Raw genomic sequence first — 19,306 nt, 5'->3', positions numbered from 1 at the left:
TAAAAAAAGTGAAAGGAACCTGGGGTAGATCCCGTGAGCCAGGCCCCTGACCCTTCTCCCAGCAGAACAGCGCATGAGAGTCCAACATCTACTTCTGGGGAAATCCGGTGCCAAAAAATTTAAAAAATCTGCACATAATATTTTAAAATTCTGCAAAATTCTGCATATTTCATTTGTCAAAATAGCATAATATAATCACTCCCTTTCAAGTATTTTGGTAATTTATTTCAAAATACCTGTCAACAGGTATGTCAGCAAACAGACAAGAGCAAAAAAGATTCCCCCAGGAGTAGAGAGTTAAAGAAACCCCTACAACAACCCAGTTCCAGGTTGGGGCTGTTGGGGGGAGGGGTGTTGGGGGGAGGCCCCAGAGCCCAGTCACCTGCACTCTCATCCTCCCTGCCCAGACACCAGCACCCCCCTCCCCCCCAGAGCCCAGCCATGGGGCACCCCCCGGCCCAGACACCAGCACCCCCTCCCCCAGAGCCCAGCCATGGACACCCCAGCCCAGACACCAGCATCCCCCTCCCCCAAGGACCCAGCCATGGGGCACCCCGAGCTCAGCCACCAGCACCCCCCTTCCCCCAGGACCCAGCCATGGGGCACCCCGAGCTCAGCCACCAACATCTCCCTCCCCACAGAGCCCTGCCATGGGGCACCCCCCGGCCCAGACACCAGCACCCCCCTCCCCCCAGAGTCCTGCCATGGGGCACCCCCTGGCCCAGACACCAGCACCCCCTCCCCCAGAGCCCTGCCATGGGCACCCCGGCCCAGACACCAGCACCCCCTCCCCAGAGCCCTGCCATGGGGCACCCCGGCCCAGACACCAGCACCCCCTCCCCAGAGCCCAGCCACGGGACACCCCAGCTTAGCTACCAGCACCCGCCTCCCCAGAGCCCAGCCGGCCCAGACACCAGCATCCCCCTCCCCCCAGGACCCAGCCACGGGACACCCCCAGCTCAGCTACCAGCACCCCCCTCCCCTCAGGGCCCAGCCACAGGGCACCCCCAGCCAGGGCCGGCGCTTCCATTAGGCAATCCTAGGCGGTTGCCTAGGGCACCAGAATTTGGGGGGTGGCATTTTGTGTGCTCCCCATAGGGCGCATGGGAGCTTCCAATTCCACTTCCGTTGCGCCGCCGAAGAAGGACCTTCTGCCGACATGCTGCGGAAAACAGCGGCAGGCAATTGAGCAGCTCAATGACTGCTGCTGTCACCTGCGGCATTTCGGCAGAGGGTCCTTCTCAGCGGCGTGATGGTAGTGGAACCGGAAGCTCCCGCGCGCCCCGTGGGGAGCGCACAAAATGCCACCCCCCGAATTCTGCCTAGGGTGCCAGAAACCCTGGCGCCGCTCCTGCCCACAGCTCAGACACTGGCACTCCCAGAGCCTTTACTGTTCCCAGGTTCTCTACTGTCCTGCCAGGGGACATGGTGCAGCCCTGCCCTTCCTCACCCCTTGCCAGAGATAGGTCTCCTGGGGTCCCCAGGAGAATGAGGATTAAGCAGAGCAAGCAGCCTCCGGCTCAGCCAGCTTGGGCGCTCCGCTCACTGCGAGCTGGGCTCCGCAGAGTCCATTGGGCCCTAGTTGCACCAGGCAGCTCTGCAGCCCGATTCTGCGGGGGGAACCATGAATTCTGCCTAATTCTGCATTGTGCAGTCAGGGGCGGCTCTAGTAATTTCGCCGACCCAAACATGGCGGCATGCCGCGGGGGGCGCGCTGGTGGTTGCCAGTCCCGCGGCTCCGGTGGACCTCCTGCAGATGTGCCTGCGGAGGGTCCGCTGGTCCCGCGGCTCCGGTGGAGCATCCGCAGACACGCCTGCAGGAGGTCCACTGGAGGTCCACCGGAGGCGCCTGCCGCCCTCCCGGCGACAGGGAGAGCGCCCCCCACAACATGCCGCCCCAAGCACGCGCTTCGCGCGCTGGGGTCTGGAGCCGGCCCTGTGTGCAGTGGTGCAGAATCCCCCCAGAAGTAAACATGCCAGCACTAGAAACAGCCCAAATGCCGAGGTTCCCCTCTCCAGGCCAATGGGGGCTGTGGGAAGTGGTGCGGGACGAGGGATGTCCTGGCCGCTGCTTCCCTCCACCACCACCATTGGCTTGGGACAGTGAACCGCAGCCAGTGGGAGCCGCGATCGGCCGAACCTGCGGACACAGCAGGTAAACAAACCGGCCCAGCCCACCAGGGTGCTTACCCTGGCGAACCGCATGCTGAAAGTTGCCAATCCCCGCTATAATATTTGGTAACTGAGAAATGTATCAATTCATCACACCTACATTTAAAGAGCCCATGGGAATTATTTGCAAACCGTTATCTTGTGGCTAAGACAAAGGCCTGGGACAGAGGAGATGGGGGTTCAAGTACAGGATCTGTAGATGACTCCCTATTTGACCTTTAGTAACTCACTAAATCGCATTGTGCCTCAGTTTCCCCACCTGTTATTTACATGGGTAATTAAATCCTTTGTCACTCTCGGCTATTCAATGTGTGTCACATTCGCTGGGACTGTGTCTTTCTATCTGTGCTGGGTTCTGAACAAAGGGGCCCATGTCTCAGTCACAGACTGCATGTCCCACCATAATCCCCATGATAACAATAGGGATAATACAAATTAAAAGAGTCAAATGCAATTCCGGCTCCGGTGTCCTTGGCAATGACACACGGAACTCAGCTGATGGAAACCAAGAATAACTTCTGAGCCTGGTACCAGCGCACTGAGAAGGCCCAGCTTGGGGACTCATTAAAAAAGTCAACATTTTAATTAATCCCAACGGCCATAGCACCCCGTGGGATGCTCTGACTGGGCTGGGGATAACACAGCTACAGAGATTAATTATACCGTCTGCTTCTGGCCCTTCATCCTGGCTCCCAAGTAAGATGCCCCCCAGAGAAGAGCGGGAAATTATAGCGATTAGCGGAATCGCAAGGGGCCTTATTACAACTGCGGTGCTGGGACACAGCAAATGGATCGATGAGATCACTGCTGGAGCCCCCGAATCTAGCCCTGTCTCTCTCACATCCCTCTCTGTGTGGTGTCGATGGATTTGTCTACACTATAGAGCTTCCCAGCGATGTCGCTAACCACCGCCAACCCCTTAGTGTAGACGCACAGTAGATGTCCAAGATGAGGCTTTTGTCTATTCTGATTACCGGGCTAGTGAAGGAGAAGCTTTCGTTCAGTTAAATCGGCTGCAATCCTCTAAATGCCCTTTCTCCTGACCCCCGATTGTGCAAAGGGGTGGGCAAGAGGACACGTGGGAGGCCCAGAAAGATGCAGCGCGACGTTCATCCCGATGACAAGAGGAGGGATGGCGTTGATAACCCTCCCTGTGTTTGGGTTAGTTAGAGAGTGAACCATGAAGGCCGGGTCGTCTCGCTCTGTGTCTGAGCTGCACCCAGAACAACAGTGCCAGGATCTTCCTGGTGGTGCTGCAGGTGGGCGCGGGGGAGGGTTACTGTGCTGTGAAAAGTGAGGAGAAGTGGTGCCCAGGACGTATGCTGCCCTCTGTCTGCACAGCGGTGAATTTCACCCTCACACATAACCACACAAGGGCACAAATACATCCCTGTGCACAGAGACGCAGCGAAGGGGCAGGGGAACAGCGGGGGACACAAACCAAGGCCAAAGCTCTGTTGGCTTCAGAGGCCTCCAGCTGCACGTCTGGCCCAGGTTCCTCCTATTTCACACCCCGGGGGGATTCTCTGGCTTGTGTCACACGGCAGGAGAGCCTAGATGAGCATGAACGTCCCCTCCCCCCAGACAATGTCGGGGTCAGATTCTCAGCTGGTAGAAATCTACACAGCTCCTTTGATTCCAGTGGAGTTACTCTGATTTACACCAGGGCGTGCGGCTGAGAGGGGAAACAGCCCCAGGGAATCTGATGGCGTTCCCCAGGAGTCAGGTCGGGGAGCGGGAGCAGAATCCGGACCCCGGTGGAGCTGGGGATCTGGCCCTCTTAGTTCAATGGCGCTACACTTATTGATGCTGGCGGAGGGCCTGGCCCCAGGGGTCTAGGAGCGTTATTGAAAATGATGCAGAATCTCCGTTAATTGGCGACTCTGCCAAGATCTTAACCTGGGAGCCTGGTGGGGATTCAGGGCCCTGGTCCCGATGGGCCCGAAGGGGATTTAAAGACCGCGGAGAGCCGTAAGGAGGCTGGAAGCTGTGAGAAAGCTGTGGGGCTCGGCTGCAGAGTGGGGCGATACGCTGTGGCAGCCCTCGCTAGCTTCGGAGCGGATTAGGTCTCCGGGCTGGATAGCAAGAGCCCAGGCTGTGCACCTCTCCTGGGCGATGGGCCGTTTGGGATAAGAAAGCTGGATGGTGCTACAGAGGAGTCAGGGCTGTGGACAGAAAGGAAGAATTCCAGCCAGCTGGAGCGGCCCCTCCCAATGCAGCCAGTGTAAGACTCCTGCTTTGGTAAAGTTCTTCTCGCTCTGTCCCTCAGTCTCTGCCTCTCTCTGAATCTGCCAGTCTCTGTCTCGCTCCGAGGGAGATGTCAGCCCAATATTTTCTGTAGAGAGAAAATCGATCCAGCCGTCTGTCCATCCTTCTCTGTGTGCCTGCCTGCCAGTCTGTCTGTCTGTTGTGTAGCTATCCTTTATCTCCCTCTCTCCGTGTGTTACAGCCCCAACCCGCCAGCATCTCCCCTTCAGCCCAGCCTCTCCTACACGGGAAAACTCCCTGGCAAAACAGACAGACACTTTGTTATTGTCCTTCAAATATCACCTTAAAAATCCCTCTGGCAGGTTATCCACAGAGCCCAGCCTGCTGATCACGGCCGAGCAGAGACAAACTGTGGCCACGTTGGGTGCTGAGAGCCGTTGAGCCAAACTGTGATGTCTGGATATGATGGTAACCACGTCAAGCCAGAGGGTGCGGCCGCCACCCCAGCCCCGGGCCCTCTGGCTGTGACTATTCCCCTTCTGCTTTTTCCTTTTCTTTCTCTCTCTGTTCCCATGAACCCCCAACAATTCACATAATTAACAAAGCTGGAGCAATTCTTCCCTGCATATGTGAAAGAAAGTGTAGATTCAAATGAAGTAAAAATCTTAAGTGAATCCACATGTTCCATAGAGTCTCTATGGATAGAAATTTCATGCTCTAGTAAAAATATAACAGTAGGGATCTATTATCGACCACCTGACCAGGACAGTAATAGTGATGATGAAATGCTAAGGGCAATTAGAGAGGCTATCAAAATTAATCACCCAATAATAGTGGGGGATTTCAATTATCCCCATATTGACTGGGAACATTTCACTTCAGGACGAAATGCAGAGATAAAATTTCTCGATACTTTAAATGACTGCTTCATGGAGCAGCTGGTACGGGAACCCACAAGGGGAGAGGCAACTCTAGATTTAATCCTGAGTGGAGTGCAGAAGCTGGTCCAAGAAGTAACTATAGCAGGACCGCTTGGAAATAGTGACTATAATACAATAGCATTCAACATCCCTGTGGTGGGAAGAACATCTCAACTGCCCAACACTGTGGCCTTTAATTTCAAAAGGGGGAACTATACAAAAATAAGGGGGTTAGTTAGACAAAAGTTAAAAGGTACAGTGACTAAAGTGAAATCCCTGCAAGTTGCATGGGCCCTTTTTAAAGACACCATAATAGAGGCCCAACTTCAATGTATACCCCAAATTAAGAAAAACAGTAAAAGAACTAAAAAAGAGCCACCGTGGCTTAATAACCATGTAAAAGAAGCAGTGAGAGATAAAAAGACTTCCTTTAAAAAGTGGAAGTCAAATCCTAGTGAGGCAAATAGAAAGGAGCACAAACACTGCCAACTTAAGTGCAAGAGTGTAATAAGAAAAGCCAAAGAGGAGTTTGAAGAACGGCTAACCAAAAACTCCAAAGGTAATAACAAAATGTTTTTTAAGTCCATCAGAAGCAGGAAGCCTGCTAAACAACCAGTGGGGCCCCTTGATGATCAAAATACAAAAGGAGCGCTTAAAGACGATAAAGTCATTGCGGAGAAACTAAATGGATTCTTTGCTTCAGTCTTCACGGCTGAGGATGTTAGGGAGATTCCCAAACCTGAGCTGGCTTTTGTAGGTGACAAATCTGAGGAACTGTCACAGATTGAAGTGTCACTAGAGGAGGTTTTGGAATTAATTGATAAACTCAACATTAACAAGTCACCGCGACCAGATGGCATTCACCCAAGAGTTCTGAAAGAACTCAAATGTGAAGTTGCGGAACTATTAACTAAGGTTTGTAACCTGTCCTTTAAATCGGCTTCGGTACCCAATGACTGGAAGTTAGCTAATGTAACGCCAATATTTAAAAAGGGCTCTAGGGGTGATCCCGGCAATTACAGACCGATAAGTCTAATGTCGGTACCGGGCAAATTAGTTGAAACAATAATAAAGAATAAAATTGTCATACACATAGAGAAACATAAACTCTTGAGCAATAGTCAACATGGTTTCTGAAAAGGGAAATCGTGTCTTACTAATTTATTAGAGTTCTTTGAAGGGGTCAACAAACATGTGGACAAGGGGGATCCGGTGGACATAGTGTACTTAGATTTCCAGAAAGCCTTTGACAAGGTCCCTCACCAAAGGCTCTTATGTAAATTAAGCTGTCATGGGATAAAAGGTTAGGTCCTTTCATGGACTGAGAACTGGTTAAAGGACAGGGAACAAAGGGTAGGAATTAATGGTAAATTCTCAGAATGGAGAGGGGTAACTAGTGGTGTTCCCCAAGGATCAGTCCTCGGACCAATCCTATTCAATTTATTCATAAATGATCTGGAGAAAGGGGTAAACAGTGTGGTGGCAAAGTTTGCAGAGGATACTAAACTACTCAAGATAGTTAAGACCAAAGCAGATTGTGAAGATCTTCAAAAAGATCTCACAAAACTAAGTGATTGGGCAACAAAATGGCAAATGAAATTTAATGTGGATAAATGTAAAGTAATGCACATTGGAAAAATAACCCCAACTATACATACAACATGATGGGGGCTAATTTAGCTACAACGAGTCAGGAAAAAGATCTTGGAGTCATCGTGGATAGTTCTCTGAAGATGTCCACACAGTGTGCAGAGGCGGTCAAAAAAGCAAACAGGATGTTAGGAATCATTAAAAAGGGGATAGAAAATAAGACTGAGAATATATTATTGCCCTTATATAAATCCATGGTACGTCCACAACTCGAATACTGTGTACAGATGTGGTCTCCTCACCTCAAAAAAGATATTCTAGCACTAGAAAAGGTTCAGAAAAGGGCAACTAAAATGATTAGGGGTTTAGAGAGGGTCCCATACGAGGAAAGATTAAAGAGGCTAGGACTCTTCAGCTTGGAAAAGAGAAGACTAAGGGGGGATATGATAGAGGTCTATAAAATCATGAGTGATGTTGAGAAAGTGGATAAGGAAAAGTTATTTACTTATTCCCATAATACAAGAACTAGGGGTCACCAAATGAAATTAATAGGCAGCAGGTTTAAAACAAATAAAAGGAAGTTCTTCTTCACACAGCGCACAGTCAACTTGTGGAATTCCTTACCTGAGGAGGTTGTGAAGGCTAGGACTATAACAATGTTTAAAAGGGGACTGGATAAATTCATGGTGGTTAAGTCCATAAATGGCTATTAGCCAGGATGGGTAAGAATGGTGTCCCTAGCCTCTGTTCATCCGAGGATGGAAAGGGATGGCAGGAGAGAGATCACTTGATCATTGCCTGTTAGGTTCACTCCCTCTGGGGCACCTGGCATTGGCCACTGTCGGTAGACAGATACTGGGCTAGGTGGACCTTTGGTCTGACCCGGTACGGCCTTTCTTATGTTCTTATGCATTCATTTTTTTATATGTTCCGTCCTCGTCCTCTTCCTTAACACAAACACGTAGCAGCCCATGTTTCTATGAGAACAAAACCCTACCAAAACAAGGAGCTTCACTGCACACACGGACATCCCTCTGCGGAGAGGTGAGAGAGAGAACAAACCACACATGGGAAATGTTAGCCACAAAAGAAAGGCTCTAAGGTACTGTGGTGATAGGGGTGGGGAAAGGGCCTAGATAGAATAGAATTGAAGCAATTGGAATAGGACAGGAGAGAAGAGAAGAAGGAATAGAATAGAATAGAGGTTCCCTTTGTCTGTTTGTGTCTGGACTGTAGGATCTTCAAGGCAGACATTTTCTCTTTCCACGTTCATCACCAGCCAGTGAGGCCATGTCCCCAAGTGGCATTACAATGATAGAAATAGACATCACTCTTAGTGACAGAGAGTCATGGGGGCAGTGGAAGGAAGGGTGACTATTGCAGCTCTAGGATGACAGGTCTGTTTGTTTCAGTAACTCACTGGCATTATTTCTCTCCCCTACCCCAGGAATGAGTCCCTCGTGGGGCGGGTCAACCACACTATGGTGACTCATTTCATCCTCCTAGGGATCCCCAACACCAACGGCCTCCAGACCATCCTCTTCGCCACCTTCTTAGCCTTCTACCTCTTCACCCTGCTGGGCAACCTGCTCATCTTCTCAGCCATCCTCGCTGATGCCCGCCTGCACACCCCCATGTACTTCTTCCTCTGCAATCTCTCTATTGTGGACCTTGGATTCTCTTCCATCAGCACCCCTAAGTTGGTGGCCAACCTCTGGGCTCAGAGTAGAACCATCTCGCTGGGTGGGTGCATGTCTCAGGTCTTCTTCTACCACTTCCTGGGCAGCACCGAGTGCCTTCTCTGCACTGTCATGGCCTACGACCGGTACGTGGCCATCTGCCACCCACTGCGCTATCTGATCATCATGAACCGGAGGGTGTGCACCCTCCTGGCCGCCGGCACCTGGATCGCCAGCTCCTTCCACGCCACCATCCTCACCAGCCTGACCTTCACGCTGCCCTACTGCGGGTCCAACGTGGTGGAGTATTTCTTCTGCGACATCTTCCCGGTGGTCAAGCTGGCCTGTGCGGACACGTACGTCATTGAGACTGTGACCTTCATCAATACTGGCATGGTGCCCATGACCTGCTTCCTCCTCATCCTCGCCTCCTACGTCAGGATCGTCTATTCCATCCTGAAGATGAACTCAGCCAAAGGGCGGCGCAAAGCAGCCTCCACTTGCACCTCACATCTGGCGGTGGTGACGCTGTTCTTTGGGCCCTGTGCCCTGGTCTACACACAGCCCCAGCTAAGCACAGGGATGGTGACCGCTGTGCAGCTCTTTGGCTATGTGGTCACACCCATGCTGAACCCAGCCATATACGTGCTGAGGAACAAGGAGGTGAAAGCGGCTCTGAGAAAACTGAGAGGGGGGTCAAACACCTCCACATTGATGTGCGGCAGCTGCAGGGGTAGCAGGTGGGTCTGTATAGAAATACATTGACAAACACATCTGCATGGCTGCTCTGTGGCTCTTGTGAACCTCTGTCTTTCCCATCACCACACAGCCCCCTCTGTCTGTATCTCTACAAGTCATAGAGATGCTCCTAAAAATACCTACCTGTCTTTGACATGCAGTAAGTCTGATATTTTCAAAGCTGCCTAAGGGATAGGCACAATCACTGTGCACTAAAATTAATAGGAATTTGAGATCCAAATCTTGTAGCTGACTTTGAAAATCTCAGCCTTGTTACACAGATCTGTGGAAGGAAGTGCAGCATCTTCTGAACATGCAAAAGGGAAGGGAAAAAAATTCCCTTCATCTTCTGGCATGAACCCCAGATCACCAGGCACCTGTCCTAGGTACTTGCCTAAAGTTCCTGGGTGAACAGTTGGACTTTTCAACATGCCCTGAAAATCAACGAATTTGTGATAAAATTTGCAAAAACCACCTAAGTGATTTGGGGACTTAACTCCGATTTTCAAGTGATAGAGGTATTTAGGAGTCTAATTCTCACTGAATGGCCGTGGGATTTAGGCATCTGCAGACCAGATTTTTAAGGCATTTAGCCAGTTACTTTCAATGGGAGTTAAGCACCTGACCTATTTAGAAGTTTTATGTGCCTAGTGGGATTTCCTAAACCTCTGTAAAGCTAGACAGTAGGCCAGATTTTTAAAGCTCTTTAGGCACCAATTAGGATTTTCAGAAGCTTTTGCAAACGTTTTTCTCATTGAAATCAATGAGAGTTAGCTATCTAGGGCCTGATTTTTAAAGGCGTGACAGTTACGGCAATTTCCTGGATAAACATTGAATTAAGTTTAATCCCTTTGGGGTCCGTTGTATTAAAAATACAATTGTGTATGCATTATTGTGGATTGAACGTAACTTTCAAAGGAGACTGACTAATGTAATCCTGGGGAAATGTTAGGAACTTCTCAGAACTGTTTGGGACAGTATGTGTGAAGGGGGCCAGGATACATTTGGGAGGGCTCTACTGATTAGCTGGTCCTGGAAACCCCGGATCAAAAACCCCCATCCTGCATAAAGTATGGACTAAACTTGTCATGACAGAGCTAGTTCTGAGCTGAGGCTGTTATAAGCTGGTGACCACAGACGAGACCCCATTGTGGGGTTTGAAGGGCTAGTCACCCGACAGAGTCCATGGTGGAGCTGGGGTGATCTCTGGTAAGTTTATTACTATGCACGTAGGCACTTTTATTAACATAAGAACAGCCATACTGAGACAGACCAAAGGTCCATCAAGCCCAGTATCCTGTCCTCTGACAGTGGCCAATGACAGATGCCCCAAAGGGAATGAACAGACAGGTGATCATCAAATGATCCATTCCCTGTCACCCAATCCCAGGTTCTGGCAAACAGAGGCTAGGGACACCATTTCTGCCCATCCTGGCTAATAGCCATTGATGGACCTCTCCTCCATGAATCTATCTAGCTCCCTTTTGAACCCCATTATAGTATTGGTCTTCACAACACCCTCTGGCAAGGAGTTCCACAGGTTAACAGTGTGTTGCATGGAAAAATACTTTCTTGTGTTTGTTTTAAACCTGCTGCCTATTAATTTCATTTGGTGGCCCCTTGTTCTTGTATTATGAGAAGGAGTAAATAACACTTCCTTATTTACTTTTTCTAAACCACTCATGATTTTATAGACCTCTGTCATATCCCCCTCTTAGTCTCCTCTTTTCCAAGCTGAAAAGTCCCAGTCTTATTAATCTCTCCTCATATGGAAGCCATTCTCTACCCCTAATCATTTTTGTTGCCCTTTTCTGAACCTTTTCCAATACACCTCCACCCTGATATAACGCTGTCCTTGGGAGCCAAAAAAAATCGTACTGTGTTTTAGGTGAAACTGCGTTATATTGAACTTGCTTTGATCTGCCAGAGTGCTCAGCCCTGCCCCGCCAGAGCACTGCTTTACTGCGTTATATCCAAATTTGTGTTATATCTGGTCGCGTTATAGCGGGGTAGAGGTGTATATCTTTTTTGAGATGAGATGACCACATCTGCACACAGTATTCAAGGTGTGGGCGTACCATGGATTTATAGAGAGGCAATATGATATCTTCTGTCTTACTATCGATCCCTTTCTTAATGATTCTCAACATTCTGTTCGCTTTTTTGACTGCCGCTGCACACTGAGTGGATGTTTTCAGAGAACTATCCACAATGGCTCCCAGATCTTTCTTGAGTGGAAACAGTTAATTTAGACCCCACCATTGTATATGTATAGTTGGGATGATGTTTTCCAGTGTGCATTACTTTGCTTTTATCAATATTGAATTTCATCTGCCATTTTGTTGCCCAGTCACCAAGACTCTTCACAGTCTGTCTGGGTCTTAACTATCTTTAGTAATTTTGTATCATCTGCAAATTTTGCCACCTCACAGTTTGCCCCTTTTTCCAGGTGGTTTATGAATATGTTAAACTGGACTGGGCCCAGTACTGACCCCTGTGGGACACCACTATTTACCTCTCTCCATTCTGAAAACTGACCATTTATTCCTACCCTTTGTTTCCTGTCTTTTAACCAGTTACCAACCATGAGAGCACCTTCCCTCCTATCCCATGACAGCTTATTTTGCTTAAGAGCATATTTTAATATGTTTTCTCTGTATTGCTTTTACCTTACAAATAAAATATGGTGACTTAGGGAGAACTGTGTGAACTTAAAACGAAGGCAATTACACTGTGCACCACACCTGGGGGGAAGAAGCAAAGTCGGGCTGCTCAGGCGGGCTGGCTTTTGAGGGAATAATGCAGTGAAAGGAACTGCTCAGCCTGGAACGGCTCCAGTCAGGAGGGAGAGAGATGTGGGTCTCCACCCAACAGCTGGAAGCCCGAGAGAGTTGCTCCTGCTGGACCAATAAGGGGAAATACAGGTGCAGTTACTCTGAACTGTGACCAAAAGTTGGGCCTAAACACCACGGTCCATTTGAAAATCCCACTACGTGCCTATCTGCATCTTTAGGTGGTGATACACCTGTGACAATCTGGCCACGTTTGAATTTCAGTGAGAACTGGGCTCCTGAATGGCTTTTGAAAATGGGACTTACTCTCCTAAGTTAATGAGGAGGTTTTGAAAATTTTATTTGCTTCATAGGCCTGGTCTATACTACGCGTTTATACAGAATTCAGCAGCGTTAAACCGATTTAACCCTGCACCCATCCACACAACGAAGCCCTTTATATCGATATAAAGGGCTCTTAAAACTGATTTCTGTACTCCTCCCCGACGAGGGGAGTAGCGCTGAAATCGGTATTGCCATGTCGGATTAGGGTTAGTGTGGCCGCAATTCAACGGTATTGGCCTCCAGGCGGTATCCCACATTGCACCAGTGTGACCGCTCCGGAAAGCGATCTGAACTCGGATGCACTGGCCAGGTAGACAGGAAAAGCCCTGTAAACTTTTGAATTTCATTTCCTGTTTGCCCAGCATGGAGCGCTGATCAGCACGGGTGGCAATGCAGTCCCAAATCCAAAAAGAGCTCAGGCATGGAACATACGGGAGATACTGGATCTGATCGCTGTATGGGGAGACAAATCTGTTCTATCAGAGCTCCATTCCAGAAGACGAAATGCCAAAGCATTTGAAAAAATCTCCAGGCTATGATAGACAGAGGCCACAGCAGGGACTCAACATAGTGCTGTGTGACAAGCATAATGGAAAGCCAAAGAATCAAATGGACGCTCATGGAGGGAGGGAGGGAGGGGGGACTGAGGACTCGAGCTATCCCACAGTTCCTGCAGTCTCCGAAAAGCATTTGCATTCTTGGCTGAGCTCCCAATGCCTGAAAGGTCAAAAACATTGTCGCCAGTGGTTCCGGGACTATGTCGTCAATTTACCCCCCCACACACTCAAAGAAAAGAGGAAAAATCATTTCTTGCCTCGTTTCAATGTCACCATATGTCTACTGGATGCTGCTGGTAGACGGGGTGCTGCAGCACTAAACAGCAGCATCCTCTCCTCTCCCCTTCTCTCCCCAGTGGCAGACGGTACAGTACAATATGACTGATAGCCGTCCTCGTCATCATCCTGTGAGTGCTCCTGGCTGGCCTTGGTGAGGTCGGCTGGGGGCGCCTGGGCAAAAATGGGAATGACTCCTGGTCATTCCCTTCTTTAAGCTTTGTGTCCTGGAGATTCAGTCCTGGCAGATGGTGCAAAAGGGCTGGTAACTGTCCTCATCATAGCAGCTGGAGGCTGAGCTCCTCTCCCCCTCCGCCTTTCATGTCTAATGGAGATTCTGGACTATCATAGCAGCGGGAGGCTGTGCTCCTCTCCCCCCAACCCATTAATGAGTAATGGAGATGTCCTGCCTGGAATATCATAGCAGCTGGAGGCTGCCTCCCCCTCATTTTCTCTCACTAAAAAATCAGTGTTTCTTATTCCTGAATTCTTTATTACTTCATCACACAAATGGGGGGATAACTGCCACAGTAGCCCAGGAGGGGTGTGGGAGGAGGGAAGCAATGGGTGGGGTTCTTGCAGGGGCACCCCCTAGAATGGCATGCAGCTCATCATTTCTGCGGGATAGCTGGGGCTCTGACCCGGAGTGGCTGTGCTCTCTGGTTCTCTAGTAGACTTGCCCCATATTCTAGGCAGGACTGACTATTTTTAGACAAAACATAAAGAAGGGAATGACCTAGGAAGTCATTCCCATTTTTGTCCATGCACCCCCGGCCGACCTCAGAGACGCCAGCCAGAAGCACCCATGACAGCAGCAGATGGTACAATATGACTGGTAACTGTCTCTGCTACCTTGCAAAGGCAAATGAATGCTGCTGTGTAGCACTGCAGTACCGCATCTGTCAGCAACATCCAGTACACATACGGTGACAGTGAAAAAAGGCTAAACGGGCTCCAGGGTTACCATCTATGGCATCTGCCAGGGCAATCCAGAGAAAAAGGGTGCAAAATGATTGTCTGCCGTTGCTTTCACGGAGAAAGGATTGAGTGATGACATTTACCCAGAATCACCCGCGACACTGTTTTTGCTCCATCATGCATTGTGATCTCAACCCAGAATTCCAATGGGCGGAGGAGACTGCGGGAACTATGGGATAGCTACCCACAGTGCAACGCTCCAGAAATCGACGCTAGCCTCGGTACATGGACGCACACCACCGAATTACTGTGCTTAGTGTGGCCGCGTGCACTCGACTTTATACAATGTTTTAAAAAATGGTTTCTGTAAAATCGGAATAATCCCGTAGTGTAGACATACCCATAGATAAAGCTAGAAAGATAAAAAAGAAAGAAAAATGCTAATAGATTTAACCGAGGTGAGAATGCTACACTCATCACACACAATGTATTTTGGATTTGTGGTGCTTATGTATTGTGTCTTCTGCACCTGTTGCCTTGAATTTTGAGTAATACTCAATACACATAGAACCTAAACCTGGCAATAAAATGGGGATTTTTTTCTTGTTTCCTGCCCCCAGCTGATGTGTCATTGGAAATGGTCATTAAGTTTTCTGTGCTTTTTCTAGTTGTTCAAATTAAAAATAAATTGGAATCAAGTGTCTGGAGACGGTTGGGCCCCTTTATGAGACCGACAAAGAGCAAGTGAAATCTTAGAGAACAGCAAAAATAGCTGGACGTTAAGGCTGGAATTTCCAAAGAAAGTTAAAAGTCTATGGCAGTTAGACACCTAGCTCTTGTGAGGTGCTTTTGAAATTCCCAATCTAAAGCAAAAGTGTGAGATGAAGTTCACCTGGGTGCGCAGAAGGTCAGCTCTCCAGTTTTATACCACCTTCCGTCCTAAACCATTTTATACTTGCACAATTACCCTGACAAACTCATCGGCACACGTTATTATTGAGGCCAAGAGCTTAGTAGATTTCAAACAAGGATCAGAGATTGATCTGGATAACGAGAACATCTTGATGATGATGACTGGCTTTTATATAACTCAAGGACAAGTAGTAAATTTTCTTTTGGAGCTTTTCTTTGGTGGAAAATTCGATTTTCAATGGACCTGCCCAGGGGTAAACATCATCCACTAGATGGGAATATGACCCTCTACTATATCAACCCACAGTGAACTGGGCACCAAGGAAAGTAATACTGCTGGGCCAGAAAGGTGTAGAAATCTCACTACATACAGATATGGCCATACGCGGCCAGACCCTCTCTGGTATAAACTGACGTGGCCCCATTGACTTCAATTGACACCAGCTCGAGATCTGAACCATTGACTCCCGTGGAGCTGTGGTGGGTTCACACCAGTTGCAGATCTGAACCATTAACTCCAATGGAGCTACAGCCAATTTCTGCCAGCTGGGGATCTGTCCAATAACGCCTAGCGGTCTGGCTCGATGTGGTGGGCCCTGTGCAGAGTCAGTCCCTGTCCTAAAGGAGTTTATAATCCAAACAGCCTTAAGGCAGTGCCCTAGCCCCATTTTACAGATGGGAAACCAAGGCTTGCGCAGAGCACGTGACAGGCTGTCTGGCGTCCCACTCCAGTGCCTTCACCTCAGACCCTTCCTTCTTTGGGAATTGCTGGGGGCCTACGGGCCCCCTTGTGCTGTGTGCTGCACAGAGCTAGAGAGGCCGCATGGGCCCCGAGGACAGGACATTCTAACCTGAGACAAGACACAGCAAGTGCATGTGGCATACTGAGGGCGGGGGTGGGGTTTACAAAAATAAGACCATGTGGTGACAGACGTCATTTTATTTTTAGGAGTTGAAGAGCTTTGACAGTTCCAAGGGGTGGGCTAATGGGCTGTTCGGACCAGTGGTCTGATGCTGTTTGGCTGTTCCTGTGTCCCTAAAACAAGTTAAACACTTCGAATTCTGCCCCGGGACCCTTCTTAGATGAGCCTGAAATTCTGTTCTTTTCCTTTCTCCTTGGATTAGTACGTCAGAGTCACAGTCACGGACCAGGACCCCAGTATGCCAGATGTTCAAACATGGGACAAAAACACAGCTCCTACCCCGATCCCATCACCTCCCATTGTCACACACAGACCCCACCTATTTCTCTGGCTCCCATGACTGAATTCCTCCTCATTCTCCTCCCAGTCGGTAATCACTTTAGCCTCACAACCCTGGGTGTTGTGTGGTAGTGAAATGACCCACATGGGGAAAAAGATGCCAAGGGACTTGCCCAAGGTCATACAGGGAAATAGAACCCAGGAGTCCTGACTCCCAGCCCACCCTGCTCTTAGCACGAGACACGACTCCCTTCCAAGAAACAGAAATGCAACCCAAGAGTCCAGAGTGCCAATCAGCTTCTCTAGCCATAAGAGCATTGGAACAAATTCCAATAGATCCCAGGAGCCTGGAGTTCAATCGTTAGACCCACTCCCCTCCCAGAGCCAGTGACAGAACCCAGGAGTCCTGATATTCATCTCCAAGTCCTTCTCTCTCTGTCCAGTTCTCAGGCAGCTCCTGCTGGCAGCAGGATTGTCATAAATAAACAGATCAGGTTAAGGTCTCTTTTCCCTGGAAAGGGTTAACAAGTTCAGTAACCTGAGAAACACCTGACCAGAGGACCAATCAAGGAACAGGATAATTTCAAATCTCTGTGGAGGGAAGCCTTTGTCTGTGTTCTTTGTTAGAGCTCTCTTTGGATCTAAGAGAGGTCAGTCATGTCTCCAAGTTCTCCTGGAGTAGTTTCTACTATTTAATAGTGAGTATTAATTAGAAAGGCGGATTAGTCTTTTGAGTTGCTTTCTATATTTGCAATTGTGTGTTTGCTAAAGGAAATTCTTTATTCCTGTTTGCTGATATTGCTTTTACTGAGAAAGAAAGGAGGGGGAATTCTCTCCAGAGATTGATAAGTTTAGACCCTGTATATTGTTCCAATTTGGTTACAGAGACAGTGACTTTTCTTTTTATTCTTTTAATAAATTCTTTTCTATTAAGGACTTGGTTGGTCTTTCCTTGGGTGGATTCTCAGGGAAAGAGGAGGGGGAGGTATCCCTCTGTAGTTAGATCCCGGTGTCTCTCCTAGGAAAAGGGAGGGGGGAGGAAGCAGGGGGGAATGGTTTATTTCTCCTGGGTATAAGAACTCCATGGATTTGGGGCTCTTGGGATCCCCTAGGATTTTGGGGAAGGATTGTGTCCCAATCCACGTAACTGATTGGGTGGTGGCAGTTTTACCAGATCTAAACTAGGATTTTAGTTTAGAGGGAAACCAGTGCAGGTCCCCACATTGGAACCCAACAGCTCTAAGTGGGGGTGAGACCTATGACAAGGATAATCATGGCTCAGGCCCTGGCAGTTTCCTGCCCCCCAGCCTCATCAGGGCTTCTTTCATCTCCTTGTTCCTCAGTGTGAAGATGAGGGGGTTGAGGAGCGGGGTCACCGTGCTGTAGAATACACCCACCACTCTGTCCACAGGGTGATGGGACCCTGGCTTCAGGTAGATGAAGACCAGGGGAACGTAGTAGGTCACCACCATGGTGATATGTGCCACGCAGGTGGAGAAGGCCCAACGCCTGCCCTCGGCGGAGCGGATCCTCAGGATGGATGAGACGATGTAGACATAGGACATCAGGATCAGCAGGAAGCAGGCCATGGCCACGAATCCCACGTTGATGAATGTCACCAGCTCGTTGAGGGCCGTGTCCCCGCAGGCCAGCTTCAGCACAGCCGGGATATCACAGAAGATGTAGCCTACCCGGGTGTCCCGGCCATAGGGCAGGCGGAAGGTGAATGCAGTCTCTATCAGCGAGTGCAGGGAGCCCCCTAGCCAGGTCCCCGCTGCCAGGCACAGGCAGGCTCTGCGGTCCATAATGATGCTGTAGTGCAGTGGCTTGCAGATGGCCAGGAAGCGGTCGTAGGCCATGACTGTGTAGAGGAAGCACTCGGTGCAGCCCAGGAAGTGGAAGAAGAAGAGCTGGGCCACGCAGCCATGGAAGGAGATGGCCCCACCGCCCGGCATGAAGCCGGCCACCACCTTGGGCACCACCACCGAGGAGACCGCCATGTCCAGGAAGGACAAGTGGCAGAGGAACCAGTACATGGGCTTGTGCAGCCGGCGCTCCCGGGCCACCGCCAGCAGGATGAGCAGGTTCCCGCCCAGCGTCAACGGGTAGATGAGGAGGAAGAAGAGGAACAAGGGCACCTGCAGTGCTGGGGAGTACGGGAGCCCCACCAGGATGAAATGGGTCAGCTGGGATTGGTTCCCACACTCCATCCACTCCGTTTGGGTCCCTGCGAGTGGACGCCGGGTGTTAATGATTAACCAAGGGAGAATGATGGGAGATCTTTGCAGACCCCACTTCCCACCCAGAGATGGGAAATGAACCTACACGTGCTGAACCCCCCAGCCCCTACTGAACCCCATTTGCTCCCAGAGCCTGCATTGAAGTCCTGGCTCCCAGCTCCCCGACTCTAGCTCACAAGACCCCTCTCTTCTCCCACATCCAGGATTAGATCCCTGGAGTTAAACAGAGACACATTCAAATGAAAAAACAAAGCCCACGTTGATAAGTGTGAGGGTGATTAGTCATGGGAACACTCTGAAGGGAAGCAGGGTGTTCTCTGTCTTTTGAGGTTTTCGAGTCACGATGGCCTTTGTGGAAGACGGGAGTTTGTCAGACATGAGTTATTGGGCTCAACATTCTGTGGTATCCAGAAGATCAGACTAGATGATAATGCTGGTCTCCTCCGGTATTAAAAATCCATCAGTCAATGAATCTACACATCTGGATGCAGTGCCTGGCTTTGTGTCCCAGCTGCGGTGCTCTCACCTGCTCACTGCCGTGCCCTGAGGTCTCTCTTCAGCCCTTTACATCTCCCTGACCCAACTCTTCGCACAGAAGGCGGCTTCGTCCTCCACGTGACGCCAGCCTCAGACTGAAAGAGCTTAAAGGGAATTTTCTTGTGGAGATGAGCCCAGAGTTGCCCACCTCAGGGTCCTTGCCCCTGCCTCTGACGCAGCTGGTAGCAGGCATTGTGGGAGACCTGGATGGAGGCGCCCTGGTGCTCATCCGAGCAGACCG

General features: G+C 49.6%; 2 protein-coding genes across 2 annotated transcripts; one reads left to right on the top strand and one right to left on the bottom strand.

Annotated features, from left to right (window-relative positions):
• The first annotated feature begins 8,356 nt into the window (after positions 1 to 8,356).
• Positions 8,357 to 9,334, top strand: LOC120392787 (olfactory receptor 958-like). The gene has a single exon (XM_039517509.1). The coding sequence runs from the start codon at positions 8,372 to 8,374 to the stop codon at positions 9,332 to 9,334; it is 963 nt and encodes a 320-aa protein (XP_039373443.1). The 5' UTR covers positions 8,357 to 8,371.
• Positions 9,335 to 17,559: 8,225 nt separating this feature from the next.
• LOC120392785 (olfactory receptor 10G6-like) lies at positions 17,560 to 18,498 on the bottom strand. Its single transcript, XM_039517508.1, has one exon. The coding sequence runs from the start codon at positions 18,496 to 18,498 to the stop codon at positions 17,560 to 17,562; it is 939 nt and encodes a 312-aa protein (XP_039373442.1).
• Positions 18,499 to 19,306: the final 808 nt, after the last annotated feature.

Source organism: Mauremys reevesii, unplaced genomic scaffold (assembly GCF_016161935.1).
Source record: "Mauremys reevesii isolate NIE-2019 unplaced genomic scaffold, ASM1616193v1 Contig116, whole genome shotgun sequence".
NCBI lineage: Eukaryota > Metazoa > Chordata > Testudines > Geoemydidae > Mauremys > Mauremys reevesii.
The sequence above is the reverse complement of the archived record's forward strand: the minus strand, read 5'-3'. Positions and strand labels throughout refer to the sequence as shown.

Coding starts and splice junctions, on each gene's coding strand:
- LOC120392787 (XM_039517509.1), top strand. CDS start 8,372: ATGGTGACTCATTTCATCCTCCTAGGGATCCCCAACACCAACGGCCTC.
- LOC120392785 (XM_039517508.1), bottom strand. CDS start 18,498: ATGGAGTGTGGGAACCAATCCCAGCTGACCCATTTCATCCTGGTGGGG.